The 22606-nt window shown below is 55.3% G+C and overlaps 7 protein-coding genes across 7 annotated transcripts; 4 read left to right on the top strand and 3 right to left on the bottom strand.

Moving 5' to 3' along the window:
* Positions 1–191: 191 nt before the first annotated feature.
* On the top strand, positions 192–1866 carry GGS23DRAFT_564103 (galactose mutarotase-like protein). Its single transcript, XM_051516131.1, has 5 exons — positions 192–420; positions 495–594; positions 685–1011; positions 1096–1606; positions 1724–1866. The coding sequence occupies exons 1-5, from the start codon at positions 295–297 to the stop codon at positions 1809–1811; spliced, it is 1152 nt and encodes a 383-aa protein (XP_051373094.1). The 5' UTR covers positions 192–294; the 3' UTR covers positions 1812–1866.
* A 2327-nt stretch (positions 1867–4193) lies between these two features.
* GGS23DRAFT_497004 (uncharacterized protein) lies at positions 4194–5244 on the top strand. Its single transcript, XM_051514442.1, has 3 exons — positions 4194–4637; positions 4811–5158; positions 5238–5244. Exons 1-2 carry the CDS (start codon positions 4585–4587, stop codon positions 5034–5036), a joined length of 279 nt encoding a protein of 92 aa, XP_051373093.1. The 5' UTR covers positions 4194–4584; the 3' UTR covers positions 5037–5158; positions 5238–5244.
* Positions 5245–6429: 1185 nt separating this feature from the next.
* GGS23DRAFT_596014 (uncharacterized protein) lies at positions 6430–7398 on the top strand (the record flags this gene model as incomplete). Its single annotated transcript, XM_051518414.1, has 2 exons — positions 6430–6750; positions 6853–7398. 2 exons carry the CDS (start codon positions 6430–6432, stop codon positions 7396–7398), a joined length of 867 nt encoding a protein of 288 aa, XP_051373092.1.
* Positions 7399–8981: 1583 nt separating this feature from the next.
* On the bottom strand, positions 8982–10696 carry GGS23DRAFT_496977 (uncharacterized protein). The gene is made up of 3 exons (XM_051514441.1): positions 9871–10696; positions 9568–9785; positions 8982–9467 (listed from the first exon to the last, which is right to left on the bottom strand). The coding sequence occupies exons 1-3, from the start codon at positions 10567–10569 to the stop codon at positions 9317–9319; spliced, it is 1068 nt and encodes a 355-aa protein (XP_051373091.1). The 5' UTR covers positions 10570–10696; the 3' UTR covers positions 8982–9316.
* Positions 10697–13576: 2880 nt separating this feature from the next.
* GGS23DRAFT_496961 (uncharacterized protein) lies at positions 13577–14008 on the bottom strand. The gene has a single exon (XM_051514440.1). The coding sequence runs from the start codon at positions 13915–13917 to the stop codon at positions 13690–13692; it is 228 nt and encodes a 75-aa protein (XP_051373090.1). The 5' UTR covers positions 13918–14008; the 3' UTR covers positions 13577–13689.
* A 2325-nt stretch (positions 14009–16333) lies between these two features.
* Positions 16334–17563, bottom strand: GGS23DRAFT_564089 (uncharacterized protein). Its single transcript, XM_051516129.1, has 2 exons — positions 16640–17563; positions 16334–16582 (listed from the first exon to the last, which is right to left on the bottom strand). The coding sequence occupies exons 1-2, from the start codon at positions 17452–17454 to the stop codon at positions 16372–16374; spliced, it is 1026 nt and encodes a 341-aa protein (XP_051373089.1). The 5' UTR covers positions 17455–17563; the 3' UTR covers positions 16334–16371.
* Positions 17564–17985: 422 nt separating this feature from the next.
* GGS23DRAFT_620214 (uncharacterized protein) lies at positions 17986–20087 on the top strand. Its single transcript, XM_051521080.1, has one exon. The coding sequence runs from the start codon at positions 18040–18042 to the stop codon at positions 20062–20064; it is 2025 nt and encodes a 674-aa protein (XP_051373088.1). The 5' UTR covers positions 17986–18039; the 3' UTR covers positions 20065–20087.
* The last annotated feature ends 2519 nt before the right edge of the window (positions 20088–22606 follow it).

Genomic DNA, 22606 nt, shown 5'->3' with positions numbered 1-22606 from the left:
GTCTTGACACGCGCGTGATCCTACGGGAAGGAGAAATAGGGCCCGGCGAGGAGGCCGATGTGCTTCCTCTGAGTAGACAACGTGCGATTGGGGGAATATATTGGGCGTGAGGGGGAACTGTACCCGTGGTAATGAGGCCGTAGTGGTAATATATCTTGTCTTGTCCACCTGCTGGAGTGATGTCTGTTAGTATGTCCGTGAGATTACCTTCGCAATTCCGCATAGCTCCCCAGGCTGCAATCCGTGGCACCCAGTTGCTCGTCGACGAAGCTCAATTACGGATCAATTGCAGAGATGCGGTGTTCAAGGGCAGCTTTTCCGTGGCTAGCCACAGCGGCGGCGGCTTCTGTGATCGCGAAGCCCCCCAGTCCCGGGGCAGATGGGAAATACACCATATCTGCGCCAGGAATAAAAGCACAGGTTCGGCGACGACGGCCCGTTGAAGAAATAGAAGAGGGATGCAGAAGCTACGCTAACGACTGTGCGCTATGTAGTTCATTCCGTACGGCGCCACGCTCACCAATCTCTTCGTCAAGGACAAGGACGGGAACGATGTCGACGTGGTACTCGGATACGAAGACATCAACTACTACCGTAACCCGCCCTACCCCTCCAGACGCTCGCCGTACGCCTTCGCAGGAGGCAGAGAAAGGGACTTGACTGACTAACCTGCCGTGCTTTAAGCTGAGGACCCGGGACACCCCGTATATAACAGCATCCCCGGTCGCTACGTGAATCGCATCGGGAAAGGCAAGTACGAGATCGACGGCAAGACGTACACGACGCAGCTGAATGACGGGAGCAACACCCTGCACAGCGGCACGAACAATTGGTCGTACCGCGTGTGGAGCGTGGCCGCCGCCACCGACAACTCCATCACCTTCGAGATCCGAGACGAGTCGAACTCGTCCCAGGGCATGCTCGGCCTCGTCAACAGCAAGGTCACATACAGCGTCCGCGATAGCACGTGGGATATCAAGATCGAGGCGGCATCGCCCGAGCAGAAGACTCGTACGTTTCCGCCTCCTCTTCCGTCGTGGTTTGTTCTGGCAGCTGGTACCTGCGTGATCCTGAGACTGACTTGACCGGTTGAAGCGCTCATGCTGACCCAGCATACCTACTTCAACCTGGATGCGTACAGGAACCCGGACCAGGTCAAGATCTGGAACCACACGTTGTACATGCCCTACTCGAAGCGGTATCTGGTCGCGGACGACGCCGCGCTCCCGACCGGCAGGATCGCGACGGCGGCGCCTGACAGCATCAACGACTTCGCGAGCCGCGAGGGCCTGTTCCTGGGCCACGCCCAGAACGACCCGAGATTTGCTGGGAATTGCGGCGCGGGCGGCGCCTGCGAGGGGTACAACGGCTATTGGCTCATCGACGACGCGCCCAAGGATGCCGTCGTCGTTTCCCTCGCCAGCGAGTTTTCCGGGATTACCGCCGACCTGCGCACCGACCAGTCAGGCGTCGTGATCTACTCCTGCAACTGGATGGATGGCTCGGCCAGCCTCAAGAAAACCCAAGGCACCGCTGCCAACAGCAAGGTAGTCAGGAGCTCCTGCGTCGCCATCGAAGCCCATGACTACGTCGACGGTATCAACCAGTAAGACATCCCCACCGGCTTTTTTTCTTTTTTTTTCTTTTTTGCTTAGTTGCCGAGTCGAAGGACAGCGCACAACTGCATGTCGAATACCGAAAGCTGACCAGCGTGTACGAATAGCCCTGAGTGGGGACGTGTCGACAAGCAAATTATCGGCCCAGGACAGACGTACGCGTGGAAAAGCTCTTGGACTTTTAGGAATCTCTGAAAAGGTCTCGTGGCGGGATTTTCAGAGCCGGGACATCGAGACCGGAAGGGAGGGGGGGAGGGCGAGAGCAAGGCAGAGGAGAGAGAGAGAGAGACGGAGGAGAGAGAGAGAGAGACGGAGGAGACGAGGGGATGGGAGGGGAGAATGGGGGACGGAGGGGGGAGGGATCATGGGGGGAGGGGTGTGCTGAGAGGCCTGGGGCTTGACCGCCCTGAAGCCCCGCACCGTATATAGCTCGAAATTGCCACTTTTCTTGTCTTGCGGATTGCATAAGGTATTGCTGGCGGCGGAGAGGGGCAGGGGGGGAACTAGGCAAGGCTCTGGTCCCTAGATCAGTCCTCTGGCAATTCGTCATCCGTGCCGACATGGAATATCTTGCGCAGGTTGGCGTACCTTGGGAGTCAGCTGTTGGTCAAGGCAACAATCAACATCCCCATCTGTATCGTGCTAGATGCGGCGGAGGCTGAATGATGAGGTGTGTGGTCCAAGGGCGAAGAATACGCGGATCAGCATAACGAATGAAGGAGGTGTCGACCACATACATACCTATGGATGCATGCAGACACAGGGTGGGATCAGGAAGGCTAGTTGACATGCATAGGAGGAGGGAGTGAGCGTTACTGCTGCATGCTGACCCAGGGTGGCCTTATCCCAGCAGGCAGGCGGGAGTTGGGTATTGCGCCCAATCTACGGACAGCATGGTGTGCCTGGTCTGCCTGAATATTCCGCACCCTTCACCCTGAGCGGCGGGAGGGAGGGCTGGGTGTGGCTATTCCCACCCCCCTGCCCCCCCTTCACCATCGAGAGTAGCACGAATTCACACTCGGCAAAGATGGCGTTCAACAAATCCATCCTCCCGCTGACGAAAATTTCTCCACCGCAAATCGGATTTAGGGGTCCTTGGTGTCTGCCATGCAACATCCCTGTCGGTATTGCATGTAGGTGCTGCCACCATCTGGGGCCAGGGGCCGTCGAGTTGCGTCCACCATTCCCACACTCTGATCACTGTTAGCCGATGACGTACCTATGCAAACACGTCCTGCCGGCGAAATCTTTTCCCAGAACGCGCAGTCCGGAGACGAGTTGAGAGGTCTAGACTCCGAAGTTCCCTTGCTCTGATATCAGTAGCACAGACCGGCGATTTCGAAGATGCATCGCTCTCGTTCCAGACCCGAGGGACGAAGAGAGGCTGTACCGCCCGTCAAGCGCACCGTCAGCGCCGGTCGACGGGATGCCTCTCCATTCCTGGTCTACGGATAGCTTCTAGACCACGGTCCAAGGCTACGTCATCCCTCTGGGACGGTACTGAATGCGTCACGACGCTCCTTCCAGCGTTAGACGTCATTATCGTTCGGTGAGCAGAGTCGATGTCGAAGGGTTGGTTCCTACTTTCGCCGGGGGAGGGGGGGGGAGCTCGGGACTTGGCGGCCAGGTGACTACGGCCTGTGAAGCGTGGCTCCTATCTCCGTCCACGAAAGCCCTCATATCCTCATATCTCGTAGTATTATAGCTGGCTGTATCGAATCTATAATCCTGCGTGGAACCAGGAAAAGAAGTTATGATCGACTTTCAGTCGTGGTCACGAGGGGCAGACGGCCAGGCTCCAAAGGGAAGGGGTTCGGGTCACGATACCGCGTCCTGCCCGACCGGTTAGTCTTCTTCGAGCGCACACCTAGTCCGCGCCCGCCCGTCTAGATGGTGTCAGATAGAGGTACAGGACCAGAGATAGATCAGGCCATATTGTCGTAGTCTGCCCGGCTCGGTTCGCCGTCGCGTGTTTCTAAATAGGGAGGGGATCAGCGGTGATGCTGTGGGGGCCAACCCAGAATCGGGCGGGCCCTGAGAGCCTCAGCTGCAGCCCATCCTCAGTCTGGCAGAGTAACTACAGCACGAGCTTAACGTCTTCAGCCGGGATCGGTGGATATCGTTCCAATTACATCATGTTTCGCGTCGTCGAAGGTCGGTATTCCGATATTTTCCAGGCGTGCTAGTGCGCGTTGCCCATTGTGGGTTCCGCCCACCAGACGGGATGCGAGTGGATGCAAGTCAGACAGATCGTGAGAAAGCAACTGGGAGGGACCACCACAACACCTGCGTCGAGCGAGGTGGGCGAGCGAGATGGCACCTTGTACTTCGAAGTCGAACCCAATCTCTCCCACCTTAACCCCCCCTTCTTCCCCCTTCGGCCTGTATAAATCGTTGCGCTTGTCCACCGTTTTTTTTTCCTGCTCTTGACCCGAGTATTCACTCGACAGCTCGAGCACACGCCGATCGTGGAACCTTTCTCTTGGTCGAAGTCTTCTAAGTTCACTGCGTCGCGGCCATATTTGGTCTCGTCCTCGGCATCTTTCTTCCCTGCTCTTGTTGTTCTTGTTCCCGGCCTTGCCCTTGGGCCTGCTGCTGCTTTCTCCGACGGACGGGAGAAGAGGAGAAGAAGAACAGAAGGGGGAGACTCGATAGGATCGCACTATCGATTTTGCCCCTCTGTACCCACCATCCAAGCACCCCGCTCCTCCCCGCGATAGCGTATTGCGCAGGGCACCTCCCTTCTCGGCCGACACACACCTTAGCTACCTACGGTACCTACCTACATTGGGTACCTGAGGCACCCCTCTAGTCTCCTATCTTATCTACCCCACAGCCGCCCATTCACACACACACACACCCCCGTCCTCCTTGGCCGCCCTACCAGCGGATGCAGCCGGGCACTCTAGACTGAGGACCTGAATTCGCTTGGATTCGTGCGGCACTAAGCCTCTTGGGGGAAGACACCATGGCGAGCAACGGCCAAGGCTCTGGCTCAGCACGCGCTGTGCACTATCTACAGTGAGTCGGATGTGTCTATTCTTGTTCTATCAGTTAGTTCTTCATCGCGGCAGTGGACGGCTTCTGGGAGGCGACGCAGCTTGGAAAGTCTTCCTGTTACACATGTCTATACCTACCTATATCTCCCAGTTTGATGGTATTCGCTTCGCCAGCCTAACACTCCTCTGCTCCAGCCATCCAGGGGCCGCTCCCGAGCACCGAGCCCAGAAGCCCCAGATCAGCGCCCCCACCGACATCGGCTACAGCATGCACCGCTTTCTGCACCCCGAGCACCACGTCGACGATCGGTACCTGCGATCGCCCCCAGGCTCGACACCGCTCACCGAGGACCAGTCCCGCGCGCGCATCGCGGGCATCCTCGATTCCTTGGCGCTGGACAGCGTGCTACGGCCTGCTTGAAACTTGGATCGGTCCGTCTCCAGGCCTCGTCGAAGCATGTATTCTATTGTGTATCTATCGTCCCCGTCGGACGACGGCTGGGTGTCGCGCCTCGCACAGCGCGGCAGCGCCGGCTATCTCTAGTGAGTCGTCTTGCCCGATCTGGGCCCGCACACCACGCTTTGCCGGGTCCTAGGAAGTATTTGCTGACTCGAATGGCAGCTTGGCATGTCGCATAAGGCATGTGCGGAGGAATGGATAAATATAGTCTCGTCGGGTTACGCGGGTTTCTTGTGTTTGCATTTTCAGCGCCGTTTCGGGGGAATTAGGTGCATCGGGAGGATTCTTCTCACTGCTTATGCGGGTTCTCTATTGGCATAGCATCTTTGTATCTTTTTTCCTTTTATCTTTTTTTTTTTTTGCAGAAAATTTTTTTTTTTTTTGCAGATTTTTGCAGATTTTTGCAGATTTTCTCCTCTACATTTTATCACCCTGGCATAGGCATCGTCCAATCTCATCCTCATGTACGCAAGTAACTCTGGCACAACGGGACATCATCATATTTTTTTCTTGAGCCCAAGACGTACCTACCTAAGGAATCGAGTCTAGGTAGGTCGTTGTCTGCCTGGGGTACCTCTCACACACCTGCCTCTACTTGCAATACCTCCTAAGCTACCTTGGGTACCTGTACCACGGGAGGTTTAGTATAGGTACCTACCTGCCTAAGGCAGGGCAACTAGACGACCGTAGCCCATATTCTGTAGGTACCCTGTACCTGACTACGGCTGCTCTGCCGTGGGTACCTGCAACTGCTAGCGAGGCGTCTAGCGAGGCGTCTAGCGAGGGGACACACGGCCGCCGGCCCGCTGGGGTGGCCTGCCTGTTTAGGGCTAGCTCGGGTAGCTGTGCCGCCGATTCGCAAGTCAGCCGGTGAGGCACGTTTTCTTTCGGCGCACCCTCTCTCGTCGACGCCGGCGGTCAGACGATGACGTACGGGTGCCCAACGCATTCTATGAGGTACCCCAGGTACGTTAGGTACCTAGGTAGGTATGTACACATAGGTTCCCATCTCGGTACTTACCTCTAATGCAATGTGGCCGCCCGCAGATAATTCTGCCGCCAAGGAGAAAGAAAGTCGCAGTTCGTCCGTGCAGCGGCATGGCTAATGCAGGCCGTGTTATGCACTCCTTAGGTAAGGTATGCATGCATCTGCCTGCTACGTGGTACCTACATACATCTCAGGGAGCGTGGACTTGGTGGGCTGCCGCCGTGCACCCAACGCCACGCCACGCCGATGCGACATCTCCTCCATCCCGCAGCCGCGCCGCCCGCTCTGCGTTGTCGCGCATTACGCATACGCCAGCACGCCCTCTTCTCCCCTCGCGCGGACGAACCACACCCTGGGTCTAGAGACATGGCCCGCCAGTTAGAGCTGCGCGCGAACGACGCCAAGGGGCACACCCTCGTCGGTCTCGAAGTCCTGGGCATCTTCGCCCCGTACCTCCGCCCCGACAGCACCGCCTCCGCCGCCTCCGCCGCCTCCGCCATATCCAGCTTCACGCTCGCGCAGACCGACAGCGGCCGGTCCCTCGACGACGGCTTCCTCTTCGGCCTGTGGGACAGCGTCGTCGGCGTCGCCGAGCAGGTCCCCCATGACCACCCCGCCCAGGACCGCGTCGTGAGCGTCCTGCGGGAGCTGACCCTGCTGCCGGACACCGGGGTCGCCGTGTGGGATGTAAGTCCCCCCTCCCCGACATGTGTCCCCGCTGCCGCACGCCTCTCTGTCTTTTCTGGTGCCGCGCGCTGACTGCGTCGGTTCTGGGAATGCTGTAAGCAGGCCCGCCTCTGGGCCGATCTGCCTGTGCTCGGCGCCGCCCTCCGCGAGCGCCTGAACGGGCGCGAGCCGTCCGCCGACGCGGCCGAGCAGGCGCGCGCCGACGTCGCCTGGGTGCGCTTCCACGCCTTCTCGGCGCGGCTCGTCGGCGCCGGCGTCGCGCGCCTCGAGAACCAGGCCATCTGGATGCTGCGGGACGCGCTCGAGGAAGAGGGCGACGCGGCGGCCCCCGCCACCGCCACCGCCACCACCCTCAACCGCGACCTTGCCGCTGCCGCTGTCTACATCGAGTACGCGGGCCCGATCCTGGTCGAGGCGCTCGCCGCCGGCCCCCCGCCGCCGCTGACCGACGAGCGCCGCCGTGTGCTGCGCGGCGGCTCGCTGCTCCGCGGCGTGGCCGGCTTGACCCGCGACCGGTGGGACTTCTGGCGCAGGCGCTTCCGCGAGCAGGCGCCCAAGGCGACGTCTGAGGAGGCGAGGGCTATGGCCCTGCGCGCCGCGAGGTTGATGGATGTTTGGAGCGAGACGAGGCTGCAGCGGTCCGCGTAGGAGGCGTTGGCACGGGTCTAGCGTAAGGAGATAACAGAGCGTGCCAGCATCCCAGGAGTGTTACTATAATAGCCTTGGTGCTGTGCTGGGTTAGCGTGCCGAGAATCTGGCGGGGGGTCTATAGCGCAGTGGGCACAGCAGCTAGTAAGTAATCATTTGAGATTCGCTTCTATGCTGTACGGCTGGCACGAATCGTCAGTAAGGTATTGCTGTGCAGCTGATGGCGCTGGTCACCGGCGGCACCGACGCGTTTGTGACGTCCGCCCCTCCCCCTTTCTAGGGGGCGGGGGGGGGGTCAGTGAAGTACGTGATGCCGTGGTCAGTACACCCTACCATCGTTACGTTAACCTCTGGAAACATGGAAGGTGGCTGGCTCGAGTCCATGCTAGGCTGTTGTTCCATCCCCTACATGCATACCTAGGTAGGCTTATAAACTTCCTACTGCCTGTTGAAACGCGTCGCATCGCTTTGCCCCCTCGAAGATACCGCGGTCAGGAAGTACTTTCTATCTAGATCCTACGACGTTCCACTGTGACACAGTATTCTTTGCGTAAGCATATTTCCAAGCCCTTGACTGATATCTTAACCCCTCTTGGGTGGACGCGCGCTTTTCTCCAGTTATTGATTCATGTCTAATAGGTATATGGACGCTGCACTATTAAGGCTTATCAATAGCTACCGTCGCTGAGCCTGCGAACACACATAACCAAGCCCTTCACACTCACTCCAGGCCGAACTCCACAGGCTACACCTTGTGTTACCATGCGTGCTGAAAACCCAAGGACATCCCTCCCGCATAATATTATTTCTGAAAATGAGAAAGACTGTTGAGGGATAGCTCAGGTTATATATGAAGAGACGCACCCGCATGTATAATAGAGGCTACATCAAGGTGTATCGGCGTGGTTACCTTAGCACAGAAGAATCCGTGTTACCCCTTAACCTGTATGCAGTATATATTAGGATGAAAAACGAGCTGGTCGAGTATAGTAACATCCCTAACCCGGTGGTTATACATTACCGCCGTATTTAATACCACGGTCCTTTTTGTGCCGCCGATACCTGGTAAGAGCAGAGAAGCCAGGAGACCAGCAAGCTTTCTACTGTTTAATACTAATACGTTTCGTAATATCCCTTCCATTTCGGACTATGGCTTAATTATATTTTAAATACGCATGTTCTATCCATGGTATCTGCTATGCACAATTCGTTATGGTTGCCGTCACTTCTCATATTTCTCCCATATTAAGTGCAAGACTCGACCGCACATGATGCAGCACAGCTAGGTGTGATGAACTCAACAGGAGACCTATGGACTTTGTAGGGCAGTCTACAAAAGTACATAAGAGTGGCCGGTCTTCTGGGCGTATCCACGCACCCTCATGTCTATATACACAACTGTATATGTCTTATTGACTATACCCCCGCGAGCACAGGCCTGTAAACATCCTGATCTTCTCTCGAGTTTGTGATCATTTCCACGTCATTAGTCGTGTCTTTATCCCCCCCTTTCCTCCGTCCATCTTTTTGCGCCCTGCAGTGCGTACCTACACACGTTGGATACCCGTCTCAGTATTACGGGGGATTCGGCATCAGGTTCAAGTTTGCCTCACAGGTATTGACGTTATCCCTTTTGTATAGTTATGCCCCAACCCTTCTCCGTGTTAGTTCACTCCGTTGAGATTCATCGCTAGGATGTCGCATACACAGGTGCACTCTGGGCGCAGCCTCCCACCATCCAGAGATACGGCCAACAAAGGTCGATAGAAAAAAAAACACGAAATTTCTTCTCATTGCGTTAAGCGGCCACATCTCATGTCCGTGATGGGATATAAATTCTAATGTTGCTGCTTCCCCTTACCGCTTGCTCGTGTACCATGGCCAAATGGATATCTTATTCATTATAAATGTAGCGTTTTTAAAATGGGATAAACGCGAACCACACCATGAATGTGCAGAACCCGTATAGTATCTTTTTCCTCAGAGGCAAGCCCGACAGAAAAATGTTTCGCGGGTCGTAGCCGCAGTTCAATAAGCTGTATCCGACTAAGTCTAGAATGCGGAAGATCCTGCCGGCGGAGGAAATGATGGTTTTAGTATTGCAAGGTTTTTTTTGGGTGGGGGGAGCATTTGGGTGCCTGTATCTAGGAAAGGGGTGTGGACACTTACAGGTTAATTAAAAAGACGCCGAAACCAAATTTGGGGAGCGGGCCGCCTTGGTTACTCTCTGAAATGACGGTTTCACGCGCCGTGTAGGTGACGGGAGGGATGCGGATGATGGTGATTATCAGCTCGGTTGCGAGGGCTTGTATGTATGTGCGATCGTTGCTAGTGCTGATGCGGATGAAAAACACACACAAGGCAACCATCGCTAGACCAAAGTCGATCTAGAAATTTTGAGGACATTAGACGGCGAACACGCGAGAGAGGCAAAGGGGCGAAATCAGGGGAGGGAGGACGGCAGGGCCGTACCGTGGCGGGTATCAGCACTGTTGGCAGGCTTCGGTAGGTGGTCCAAGCGAGGACGAGGGCCAGCATGCCAAGGCCAAACTGGATGATGGCCATGATCAGCCACATGAGGAGGACGACGAGCCGCCTCACCCGGCAAGGGGCGTGCATCTGGTTGGAGCGGTTGCCGGCGGAGCTGTTGTGGACCGGCCAGGTGCAAAATTGGCACACGTAGCCGTAGTCGCCGTTGACCATCTCTACGAGCGGCCAATGCTTGCGCATGCTGTCTTGGTTGGGGCGGGCGCGCCAGCAGCGGAAGCAGATGGACCGCCACGGGTGGCTTTCACGCGTCGTATCCACCATCAAGCGATCCAGCCCCGGCATACACAGGCAGTCGACGCAGCAGCTCCTGAGGTCGGGGTCTGGCTGGCCATCGACGATGAATTGCCTGCAGATGACCTCGGCGGTGATGATCTGGCGGTACAGAGCGCTGGTCTGTCGCAGCGCCACCAGGCTCACCAGGTCGAGCTGCGAGATGACGAGGAACTGGAGCTCGAGGGGCAGCGAGGCCAGCCCGATCCCTCCCGCGCTCTTGATGCGCGACGGCATCGCGGGGAAGCGGTGATTGCGCTCTGCGCCCCGGCCGCGCCATAGACTCGTACGGTGGCTGCTTCGGTGGTGGTTGCCGGCGTTGGCCAGCTCGATATCGTGAGATGCACACATGGCGTAATGAGCGACGCAGCGAGCAGACGCAGCAAGGCTGGAGGGGGGGGCGGAGAGCGAGAGAGGTTACTCATGGAGTGCATGGAGCGAAGAAAGAGGAGGAATTGGGCATCTTTGACGGCCTGGTCGTCGAAGAGAGACAGGATACGGGGAGAAGGTGAGGTGGTGGTATTGAGATGCGAGAAGACGGCCACGGGGGCGAGGTGTATTGGGACGCTGGGGGGACGGGCTGGCAGGCCTGTATGTATGTAAGGTATGGCGAGTCCGGAAGAGAGGCACGGATGGATGTGTGTATGTAAGAAGAGGGTCGATCGTGTGGAATTGCGACCGACTGCTGCTGGGACGCCAAGTATGACGGTTGAAGAAATTCGCTGGACAGATCGGTTTCCCGGCACACAGCCCTCTGCGCTAGCCCGGCTGTCCGGCACAGGCCGAAACCGTGCGTAGAGCCGTGTAAATTACAGTGTAAGACACCAGTCTACACAGCACATGCTGCCGTTGTCCGTGTCGACGCAGGCCTGGACTGGCTCCTTATAAACGGGACGAGGTTGCGGGATTCGGTCGGGACGCCAGGCAAGTTGTTGTTGGCGAATTCGCGACGACGGGTAGATACAGCAGTAGGGTCCAAGACAGCCGACAAAAGCTTTGACTTGCTCGCTTACGTAACCCTCCACTCTGCCTTGCGCGCGCTAGAGAGGTACTTGTCCGCGTCGTGTCCCGCCTTGGGGGGACAACGTACCGGTATAGGCTATCGTCGGACGGATTCATCTCAACTGCCACCGCGCTCTTGGGCGGTTTTAAGGTTAAATTTAAATATATATATCCAGAGAGTGTGTGTGCGTGTGCCCGCCCCGTTACCTGCGACATGTATCTTCGACGGCGAACGAAGGGGTGGGAAAAGCAGGCTGGGAAAAGGGCGGGTACCTCTGCCATACCCGGATAGGTTTAGGCTAGGTACCTAACCTCTCGAGGCGCTCCCCGTCAGAGAGGTAACCCGCGGGTACATGCATACCTACGTATGTATGTACATACAAGGGCCAGGCAGGTCGTACCGCGTGCCCAGATCTCAAAAAGGGCGTAGAATTAATCCGGCTATAAGTGGACGCCGCGCTGTCTAGGGGGGGGGGGTTCGATCGATCACACCTTGGCTAATAGAGGTAACCTGACGGGCTGCACTCCATCGCCATAATAGCACGTTTAACAGCTGTATAGTCTAATGCGATAAGATAACACCTATCCTACCTAGGCACTTGCCTACCTACAGAAACCTTCGGCCCCTCGAACGTGATAGGAGGGAGGGAGATCTCTACTTAGGCCATTTATGCAAGTAGCTATCTACCCAGGCATTGTATGTACATGTATACCTGCATACGTATGCAGGTATACGTACTTACTGCGTAGTATGCGAGTCGCAAACTGATACGTCAGCTAAGATCGCTTCCTTACCTACCAACCTGTCGTGTATGCCATCATGCGGGATTTCGCCTGCGGTGCCATGTCCTTTTTAAGACGATGGCTGGTCGACGCAGCGTCCACGATCACCTGTTTTTTACTTTCTTTTTTTTTTCCTTCGATGCCGCCGCCGTTTGTCACCAACAGCCAGACATGGGAAGAGCATGATTACAGGTAACCAAGGAGGGGAGAATACCTCCCACCAGTTATATCGTGGTCAGCACCCGGACCTCTTTATATGCACCCATCCCCCCCGCCTCTTCACCCAACATCGAGCTTAGTTAGACATCCAGTTAAGCATCTGACAACTGCCTGGTATATTGTTGCAACCCTACCTCTTATGAATCGCTCCCCTACGTGAGACTTGGTGTGACTTTTGCGAGTTTTTTTAGTTGTTCGGCTCCGAACTGGCGGGCAAGCCTCCCCCCCCCCCAAAAAAAAGAACGGGCACGCGGATAAGTTTTCTCGCTTTATCTGCGTCCTGGTACGATTCAGATGGCCAATCGTCAAACCGCCTCGAGCCAACAGGGATGGGCTCGGGCACCACACTCGCTCGGGTACTCTCGCAGCATGCCGAGCCGCATCCAACTCGTAGTAATCGTTATTCTACACTGTGCAGCCCGCGTATGCACATCTATGAAAGCTGCTTGTTCGTCCTAGGAGCATTCTGCTGTCCCGACCTACGATCTCCTTAGCAGCACTATGCGCTGTTGGGAAGACAGTCGCGTGTGCGAAGCCGAGACAAGCCTTAGGTTGGACCCTGGGTATCTTCTCCTCAGAGTGTCGACTCGAGCCGTTGCTTTCTGATGCTCGCAGTCCGGTAGAGGATGAGGGAAAAAACCCCCCGGGGGGTCTCTGCCGGCGCACGGGATTCTCGGCAAGTCATCGAACCGGTCGTCAACATAAATTCGTACCAATGTACGGATAACTTCGCCTCCGGGTCCGTCCTGCGCCTCCCAGTAGGCAGTCGCCGACACTTCAAGTGTGTTTGCACTCCTCCATCAACTCTCTCTACCGCTCCCAGGGCGCAGTTTGCAGCCATTTATTTTGTCTGGCTGGGTCTTAATCATTACGTAAGTAGGTAGAGCACTCGCTTAATTGCCTCCGCGCGGGCTACTATTAGAGCAGCCTTGGAGAGAAGTTTACCGCTGAGTCGCGACATGAGTAAGTAAGTCGTGACATTTAGCCCATTGAGATTCCCGGTAGCTGGAAGCGGGTGACCTCGAGCCGACTTTTCCGAGAAATTTGATCCTTCTCTTACGGCGGGAGTAAAATGTGCTATGAACGGCACGATTATCCCGATCAGCTGAAAATATGGGCCTCCATCCCCGATAACCTCATAATTAAGTCTCTAGTTGAAGTTCCTATGATTACAACTCTTTACAATCCGCTGGCCTTGGCGTCTTTCAGGCCTATATCAGTTACCGCACGCAAATATTGAGATCCCCAACGGAACTCCTCCAGATGAGCAAATACCATTACCCCTCATACATTCATTGCGCCCTCCATTTAGTTTAATCGGAAATGCAGAACCCCCTACCCCCTCTTAGCTGGAGCATATACACCTATATGACTTCCCGTCTGTCACGTAGGTATATTAAGACAACTGGACTAAGCGTCCTAGGCGTTCACATCCACCTCTTCAGGCCGCAGGGCATATCAACATTTTCACCGATAGAAAGCTAACCTAACTGACGACACCGAACAAGCGTTAAGAAGGTGAGGGATTGGCACACCGAATCGAGCACACCCTTGGTCTTCGGGACTACAGCCGCGACTTGAGATCCGGCTGTAGTTAATCTGGGGTGCACAACGTCTAAGAGCCGCAATAGGGATAGACCCCTGACAGAATCTGGATAACACAAGAAACACGGCAGGTCTGTCTGGCCTAAGCATTACTTGGCCCGTCTCTTGGCAATAACGGCAAGGCCCGAGTAGACTCTTGTCGCGACTTGGCGCTGACGAGCGCCAGCACCGCTGGCAACGCGAGTTTGGGCAGAGCGGGAAGGGAACCGGTCAATTGGAGAAAGCTCCACCCTCCCGCCGTTGCACGGAGTCATGATGGTGGTGCGAACAAATGAACACCCTGCCCACTCCAGCATCGACCCCCGTGGATGATATGGTATCGAAGAGGGTAATATGTCACACGACATATCTGGTCCAGTGCTGCGTGCCAGCCCTCGTCCTTACCAATAGAACCTCGCAGCCTCACCGTATTATAGAAAACGAATCCAGTCATTGTGCTCCTACAAGAATACACGTGATTTCGGGTTACTTTTGTGGACACCGCACCGGCGCTACACACTCTGACACAAGCGTTAAGCCGCTGTGCCCCAGTGAGGTAGGAATAACTATAAGTGCAACCGAAGGAGCATTTTTAGGCCCTCTCCCAGGTCATTCCAGGATGACTCAAAACGACTTGAAGCTGATCGTTTGGTTATAGGGAACTATTAAAGGCTCCATATGGTTGACTGAGATAGAGAGTCCAATTTAACTAGCCTTCTTAACTAAGATACCCCACGCGCACCATCCAGCTCAGCTACTTCAGCTCTAGTTTGATCTCCGCTATAAGCTTCCCCGCGACCTTTGTTTTAGTAGGCAGCTCGAATGGTAGCAGTCTTAAGATTATATTATTCCTCGTACGGAAATCCCTCTAAAATCAGAAAGTTCAGAAGACTACTGCTATATTGTTAAGGCTACTGCCATTTGAGCTTTTCAATCAAGATGAGATTCTCGTGGGACAAAGTATTTGTGATTCCTAGGTTAAGTGAAAGTTTCGTTCTATAATATATTATAGCACGTCGATAGCTCACGCCTAGGCAATAGTCCATTTTGAGGTGTTTACCCTAATCGTAGAGGCATCTGTATGTACAGTATACTATTAGAATGGGGCCGATTGTATCATGTCGACGGGATCTGAACGGTCGCATGTGGCTGCGTGCGAATTGTGACAAATGCGGTGTCATATTGCGTACAAAGCTCATCGAAACATAGGATAGTCGTCGTCTCTCCCTACCGAACCTTGCCTTGCCGCCCGGCGCTTCGAGGACATTTATAGCTGGTGCGCGGATGGTGTAGACGGATGCTCTAGTTTGAAGGAAAACATGTCGGCCGTAAATTGTAGTAATCGATGCACAAGAAGTAGTGGAAGATAGGTTGGTTAAAAGGGTTTTGTGCAGGCCATGAATGTGGAGGGGACCATAGCTAGAAAACTAGAGCAGATTTTTCTTCGGCGCTTACTAGTTTGCCGCAAAATGTTTTGCAGTCCTATAATATTATATTTAATTTCCTTCTGGGACTTCCGTAAAGCTGCCGTATCGCCTACCTAGAGCTGCTATGCTTCGTTTGTACACATTGATCGGGTACCTCTATATTATTCAACCCTGCCTGGTGCTCTGTCTCGGTGTATTTTGCCCTTTTGGGGGAGATCTCGTGGCCTCACTGGCGGCATTGGTCTTCCTGAAGAGTGTTTCAGGAAGATGAATAAATGTATTATAGGTAGCATTATCTAAAGGCACCTTGTGGAAGAATTATAACTACTCGCCTAGCTTTTCCTTCGGCGATAGTAGGTGGTGCATCTCTACTTCGGCACAGAAAGCAGAGAGCCACCGCTGCTCGAACCACCCCAGCCGGGGGCCACCATACTCCCAGTCGATGATAGCGTTGATTTCGAGTGTCTTGGGGTTGACGATGATGACGTTATGCTGGCCCAGGTCGCTGTGATAAAAGACGTAGCTCCCCTTCTCAATATCGGGCTCCGGCCGCCAGCAACTGTGATGCTCCCAGAACCGGCTATCAACCTTCTTTTTCAACATAGCTGCACTCTCCCCTGCTTCCAGCCATCCTTTCAATCACGTAAGCCAAATTAAACACGTGGTATGCACCGAGCCCGGAACTCGCTGTCCTGTGCGACCTAAACACACGCCGTAGGTATGTGCTGCTTTCCTTAAGCGCCGCTGCAGGAATTTCCATCTCGATATTGAAAGAGTAATAGAAGGAGGAAAGCCTATTTGGAGCGAGCGACAGAGGCTGTCAGGGATAAAGAGAAGAAGGGAAGGTGGAGGAGAGAGAAGCATCGACTTTGCGTTGGAAAGCGATGGAGAACGAAACCAGTCTCATAACTATTACTTCTGCAGCTCGATCCATAGCTGATGAGTGCCAGACCCGAGCCGAAAAGCTTGGAGCAAGCTTTTATGCGTAAGTGCGAGTTGAGACGAGATACCTCGATATTATACGAAGAGCACAGGAAATGGGATCCTATTATGGAGAACCACCTACGCAGCATGAACGTGATAAACCACAACTTTGGGTTATGCAGAAGTCATTTTCTGGCGTATCGATACTTCTAGCTTACACGCTCACCCCTGCTTTGCCGAGTCTTTGTTTCAACGTCTTGATGTGCCATGCCGTGTCGAGAACCATCTGGTCCCCGGGGCCCCAGACCTGCACTCCCGTCGCATATGCCTGCTCCAGTAGCTGTACGCGCTCCTCGAGATGCGCCAATTCTTCTTTGGAATTGTTCTCGGCAAGATGCTGGCAGAAATCCGCCGCGTCCAAGTACCTGTCCACAGTGTTAGCATGCTGAATCCGGCTGGCGGGATGGAGAGCGAATACTTACGCGAAATACAGCTGTGACAACGATCGAGGCTGATCTAGTATCTGTATGCGCCGCTCGTACCTCGTAATTATCTCTTCACTCGTGCCCTGCTGCACCGCTATGGTCCCTCCTTCCTGCTCGTAACCTTCTTGTAACGTCTGTCGGGCATCCTTAGTCTCCTCGTCGACAGCCGAATCGGATCTCTCGCACAAGTCGCAGGCGCAGATAAATCCCCAGTACCGGCTGAGCTGCTTCCGGCGCTCTTCATGCGGCAAGCCGGCGGGAACGTAGCTGATGGTCAGCTCGGTGCCTTCTTCGATGTCCCGATTCGCTCTGGCTTGCCAGTACCCCGGCACCCAACTCGTCGACCAGACCAGATTCGGGTCGCAGGAATGATTAAATCGGCTTGCCCATGGGAAGACGGTACGTCTACCCCAGGCAACTTCCCCGTCTTCTCCTAACCTGTTTTCGTATTGCTGGAAACCGTTGGATCGCAGGATCGTTACTACTCGTATGGATGGCTCGATTTGATCCAGGGGTATCGCTCCGTGGGTCGGCCCGGCCAACAATTGACGTAGCTCCTCCACTACCGTCGGTTCTTGCCACGAGTATAGCGACAAGTAGTCGTCTTGGTCAGATTTGCTCAGCTTGTCGAACTCCCGGATAGCCTCGAATGTACGCTGCGCCAGATCGGGGTAATCCCGGCATCCGAGAATCTGCCTGTCTAAAATAACCTGTTCGCCAGCCTGGATATCCCGAGTCGCGAAAAGGCCCAGTCCCTTATCTTCCGTAGCCCTCAACTCGCACAGGTCTTCGGGGGATTCTATCGCCGTCATAGTTACAGCCGTAGTACTACCTAGATAACTAAGAGATTTACCTGGTTAACGCGTGAGATGCCAGCGAAGATAACCTTGGGGAAAGCATTGTAAACAATGTTGGCTGGTGAGAGACGAGTTTAAAATGGAATTAAGAAGCAGAAGGCACCCCAAGGCGATCCATAGAAGCGCAAGTCGAAATAAAGAAACAGCCTACAAGCAGAGCCTAACAATTTCTAGGAACCCCGCATACGGCCATATTCGAACATGTAGGCGGTTGTTGATGACTCGATCGAGGACAAAGACAGATAGGTACTGTTTCGAACCGTATCGACAAGCAATGAATGCATTTACTGAATATCATAACAGGTTGGTTGTTAGTCTCCGCTTGTCTTTGTTAGCGAGACGCTTGCGGCTTGCGGTAGGGCATCTTTCGCTGCCTCCTAATCTATGATTTATGGACACGATTCACCAAACACCACGTTTCTTCAAATTTCCCCAGTCGTTTTGGTTTGGTTTAGTCCAATCGGAGTTGTCATCATTCTGATCGAAGATTGGATCACCATACTAACCTGATCTACACCTACGCCACAAGTCGGCACACCTATGGAGATGGAGCCTATACTAATCCCCCTCCCGGCGATAGAGACCGACTCCAACCCAACCGTACGATACACTCACTGGGCAAACCAACTCAGGCGACTCCAGACCGCAGTTGCGAACGGCTTCAAGGATTATCAAATTGAGAACTTGCACTCTAGCCCGCCGTATTTCTTGATGGTTTACAACAGAACACACGACTTTCTGCGCGGGGTATCTAGAGAACTGGCCAAGCCGTCAACCGCGGATGAAGGTATTATGCGTCTCATCTACGGAGGCAGTGAGCTTCTTGAGGCATGTCGCATATATCTCCAGCAGAATGCGAGTGCCCTAATGAGTTTCAATGGATTCCACAGCCAGCTGTTATCCCAGCTCGATGCTCTGTCCCGACAGCCATTCGTCTCCTTCGACAGCGCCATCGAGACCCATATCCAGAGGATGACTTGGCTGGTTACCGACCTCGCGCCGAAGCGCGAAGCGGCCTGGAAGAATAAAGACCTTATCAACAGCGACAAGTTCCAGAAGGCGTACAACGCGTTCATAGACCTCCAGTACGACGATAGGTGGGGCGACAGCGAGCGGCGCTTTTTCGTCGCGGAATCCCAGCGGATCCTCGAGGATGCCTTCTTGGGCCTCGGTCTGCCGGTGACATTGGCAAGAATACCGAGTGGATTGTTTGACGACAGCAGACGTCCGACCTACGTCGATTACGCAGCTGATGACGATAGATTCTTCTACGGAGAAGGAGTGCGGCCGGGAGTATATAGTGTTATATTACAGCTGGGCGGGACCCTCACCAGGCAGCAGAGGGCCGGGATAAGGAAAGCGATGGGGGCCAGAGCGACGCCGAAGGCCTCCAAACCGCCATCGCGGGCGTCCAAGAAATCCCAGAAACCACCTGCGCCCAAGCGGAAGAAGCGATCCGGACGGTCCGGGCGAACGAAGGGCCGAGCACCGAAGCGACGGCGAACCGATGGGGGCTATAGCATGGACATGAAGAACGCCGATGCCGACATCGAGGACGTCTACAGCGACGCGAGGTTCGACGGGGTGGCGGCGCGGCCGCTGGACCAGCTCGTCACGCCGACGGCGGCGAACCGGGAGGCGATGCTGAGCTCGTACCGGCGGGACTTTGTGGCGATCCTGGGGGAGGCGCACGCGCGGTTCTACGACCCGCGCTCCGGGCCGCCGGCGCGGGCGGGCCGCGACGGGGTGCTGGCGGCGCTCGAGGCCGGGATCGAGGAGCAGCGGGCGCGGGCGGCGCGCGACGGCGTGGCGGGCGCCGGCGCCGGCCGCCTGAAGCAGGCCAAGCTGGCCGCCTTCGCGCTCAAGTACCTGCGCGCGCTGCACACGAAGCTGGTGCTCGCGTCGCCGCCGGCGCCCGGCGCCCGGCTCCCCGCCGCCGCCCTCGCCGCCCGCCTCGACGACTGGATCCTGCACGAGCGCGTCTGGAACGCGGGCGACGCCAAGTCTGCCGCCGCCCCGCGCACCTCCGCCGCCACCCGCGCCCTCCTGCGCGAGGACATCGCCCGCCGCGACGCCAACATCGCCAGCTGGGAGGCGCTGCGGGCGGCGCTGGAGGAGGAGGAGGGCGAGGAGGAAGAAGAGGACGAAGAGTATAAGGAAGAAGAGGATGACGACGACGACGATAAGGGAGAGGGAAAGGAGGGAGGAGCCCAGGGAGCAGGCTCAGAGCCCCCTGCGCCCCCGTTCCACTTCCTCGCCCAGACCCTCGAGCCGGGAATCCCCGGGCAGTTTGTGTTCTTGGACAAGCGGGGGGAGCGGCGGCGCGAGGAGCGGCGGAGAGCGGAAATCGCTCGGGCGGGCCGGGCGCCTGAGAGTTTCGGGGGCGGCGGGCGCGAGGAGGAGTACGCAAGGGAGGACGCGCTGCGGGAGGCGGCGAGGGCGGCCTTTCGCACTGGCGGCCCTCCCGGGTACCAGGGCATCCCGCAGGCGGCGGTGTACCAGCGGCTCATATACATGATCGTGCTCACGCAATGGCGCTGCTACCAGGCGCGGTTTCTCCTGTGATTTCTCTAGGCGAGGAGGAGGGGAGGGGGGAGATAGCAAGGGGCAGGCAGGCTCTGGGTGCCGTCTGAGTGTTGGACAGCGTTTGGGCTTGCTCTTTCGGAAAAGGGGGGGGGGGGGGGTGTTGGCCGGATAGGGTATCGGCGAGGTATGAAGACGAGTCCTATGTCATTTGCTAAAACCGCCGTCAACAGTTTGAACGCTGGCATGTGCTTACGCGCATATCTCATCTCCGTGGACTATTCTCTCTCTCTCTCTCTGCTTCCTACTCTTGCTAACGCTTTCATCCGATTGCCTCTTTTCACCTTGCAGAGGCGTTGGAGGCGGAACCAACGGTGGCCAAATTCGGCCCGTACAGACATCGAAAGGCGTATGCATCAGTCTAGAAATGGCCACTGTATGACCACGTAGACCCGAGGGCCACCTCATCCCTTGTGGAGGCCTCGATTTTCCTAGCTGTCAAGGTAGCCTGCTTCGAGATGGATTCTAGGACTGATTCATCATTGGACAGATGCGTGTGCACTTGGAGGGATCGTCCACGCTCATCCAACACATGGAGACCTAGTGAGCCTCGTCGAACCGACACCTAGACGTATTATCGCCTACCTTATTAGCTGCACTCCTAGACGATGTTACGCTACTGCGCGAGCGATAGATACCACTCCATATTCTCCAGGGAGGGAAAGAGGCCGTCCGCAAAGTGGTATTATGGTAGAGTCAATATCAACAGGATAAGGCATGGTTGAGCAAGGTAGGAATAAGGCACTGGATGGATTGGTTAAGAATAACTTAGAGGGCTGTGCGAAGATCCACACCATCTCCAACGACCTGGATGGGTCTTCCGGGTTGCAATATGTCAGCGCCGGAAGGGTTGTGCGGATGTCCTCTTTCTTGAAATCGACCGTCCATGTGAAAGGGGCGTCAGCGAAGGGCTACACAACAGATCGCGGGACTATATGCGGTTCTGGCTTGGGGGTGGAGGAGGGAGTCGAGTAGATATTAACGGGAAGGGAAAGAAGGGAGGGTTGGGAGGGGAGTACGCAAATAACAGCCGCCAGCATGCCCAGCTTCCAATGCGTGTCGAGCTACAAGGCTTAAAATGCAAATCTGTTTAAGGATATTGCTGCCTACTAGAGGAAACGTCGGTTAACTTATTCCAGGAACAAGGTGCCGAGAAAAAAGAGATGTAAAGAGAGTCCAACAAGGGACGGTTAATCAATAATTTTACCCGTATTTCAACCATCTCGAGAAGTATCTCACGGAAAAGAGAGCGGAAGAGAAGGAAGCAGGGGATACGGGAAGAGAGGACGGAACGAAAAGGGAAAAAAAAGGGGGAGGAGGAGGAGGGAGGGGGGGGGGAATAAACAAACAACCCGGACGCGATGACAACGGGCATGAATTGTTTCCGCACCACTCCGTCCGCATACAGCAACGGACGTCAAGTAAATAGAGTAAGTAAATATATGAACCTTTTAGATTTTTTTTCTTCTGCTTGTTTCCAGGTATGAAAAATGCAAACGCATGGAACAGAATGCCTCTTGGCGAACTCATAACTGGACTTGGAGTTCTGTGTCCCCCCAGCGCCCGGGGGGTCAATAGTATGTACTCAGCTGGGTAGCAAGCAGTAGCAACGGCTAGAACGTCTCGACGAGGCGGAGGCATAGGCATGGGTAATATACTATACATATACCGGAGGTCAACCTAACCTAACGGGCTGTAGCTCCTTCTCGCTTGTGATGGTAACACTCGTTTGTCGGGAGGCCGGATGTATTAGACGTGTAGTGATATCTTAGTTTCCCAGGGGCCCCAGGGGCTTGCCTCTATTGATTCGCATTCATTAGCGCTGCTGCCCGTGTCGTGTATGCATGCCTGGGTAGAGGTCGAATCTCGGGATAGTAGGGCGGGCAAAGAAGTCATAGGTATACGTTAAAGACTCGGCATGAATCACGCCGATGACCGTCAGTCCTCTGTCCCGCGACGTGTCTTCTCAACACATAGACTACCCGTGATAACCGCACATGCCTTGATGACTCTGCGATATAGAGACGGCTGAGGCCGATGCTTTGCTCCGGGCATGAGAGACGCTTGGCATACGTAGCTTTTTCCACCTTTGGGCCGTAGTTGTTTCCGAGAACTTTCCTTCGACAAGGTATATATAGTTTGCGATTCCGGAAGGAATCATCAGCTTCTCAACCCGCCCCCGTTTTTTTTTTTTGCAGTTCTAACACCCTCCAAACCAAGGCCTGCGGGTTCCTGCTACTGCTCTAGCACCCGTTCATCGCTTACGGAACATCCTTCAGCTCCTTCGGCCATCCCGCAAAAGCACCTCACGTAAGACACCATGCCGCGAGCTCTCAACGATAATAGTTCCCACCACGAAAGCGGGATCTCATCCCCTAGAAAGGCCAAGAAAATATCCCCACAAATTGCGCGATACCTTAGCCAGCTCCCATGGGAAGACAGCGTCCCCTTCGTTCTGGGCCTAGCAGCAGGCCGCCGATCTAAGATCCAGGGTTGTATCGACCAACTTGAAGAAGCACTCAGC

The sequence above is a fragment of the Durotheca rogersii genome (assembly GCF_024521655.1).
Source record: "Durotheca rogersii strain YMJ 92031201 chromosome Unknown GGS23scaffold_7, whole genome shotgun sequence".
Taxonomy (NCBI): Eukaryota; Fungi; Ascomycota; class Sordariomycetes; order Xylariales; family Xylariaceae; genus Durotheca; species Durotheca rogersii.
This window is presented reverse-complemented; position numbering and strand designations above follow the sequence as displayed.

Bases quoted from the DNA above. Each gene is read 5' to 3' on its own strand.
- GGS23DRAFT_564103 (XM_051516131.1), top strand. From the start codon at position 295: ATGCGGTGTTCAAGGGCAGCTTTTCCGTGGCTAGCCACAGCGGCGGCG. The intron at 595-684 runs GTAACCCGCCCT...CCGTGCTTTAAG, and splicing joins CGAAGACATCAACTACTACC to CTGAGGACCCGGGACACCCC. The intron at 1,607-1,723 runs GTAAGACATCCC...GTGTACGAATAG, and splicing joins TACGTCGACGGTATCAACCA to CCCTGAGTGGGGACGTGTCG.
- GGS23DRAFT_497004 (XM_051514442.1), top strand. From the start codon at position 4,585: ATGGCGAGCAACGGCCAAGGCTCTGGCTCAGCACGCGCTGTGCACTAT. The intron at 4,638-4,810 runs GTGAGTCGGATG...CCTCTGCTCCAG, and splicing joins CGCGCTGTGCACTATCTACA to CCATCCAGGGGCCGCTCCCG.
- GGS23DRAFT_496977 (XM_051514441.1), bottom strand. From the start codon at position 10,569: ATGTGTGCATCTCACGATATCGAGCTGGCCAACGCCGGCAACCACCAC. The intron at 9,786-9,870 runs GTACGGCCCTGC...CAAAATTTCTAG, and splicing joins CAGTGCTGATACCCGCCACG to ATCGACTTTGGTCTAGCGAT. The intron at 9,468-9,567 runs GTAAGTGTCCAC...CTCCGCCGGCAG, and splicing joins GGCGTCTTTTTAATTAACCT to GATCTTCCGCATTCTAGACT.
- GGS23DRAFT_496961 (XM_051514440.1), bottom strand. From the start codon at position 13,917: ATGCTTAGGCCAGACAGACCTGCCGTGTTTCTTGTGTTATCCAGATTC.
- GGS23DRAFT_564089 (XM_051516129.1), bottom strand. From the start codon at position 17,454: ATGACGGCGATAGAATCCCCCGAAGACCTGTGCGAGTTGAGGGCTACG. The intron at 16,583-16,639 runs GTAAGTATTCGC...CACTGTGGACAG, and splicing joins TTGTCACAGCTGTATTTCGC to GTACTTGGACGCGGCGGATT.
- GGS23DRAFT_620214 (XM_051521080.1), top strand. From the start codon at position 18,040: ATGGAGATGGAGCCTATACTAATCCCCCTCCCGGCGATAGAGACCGAC.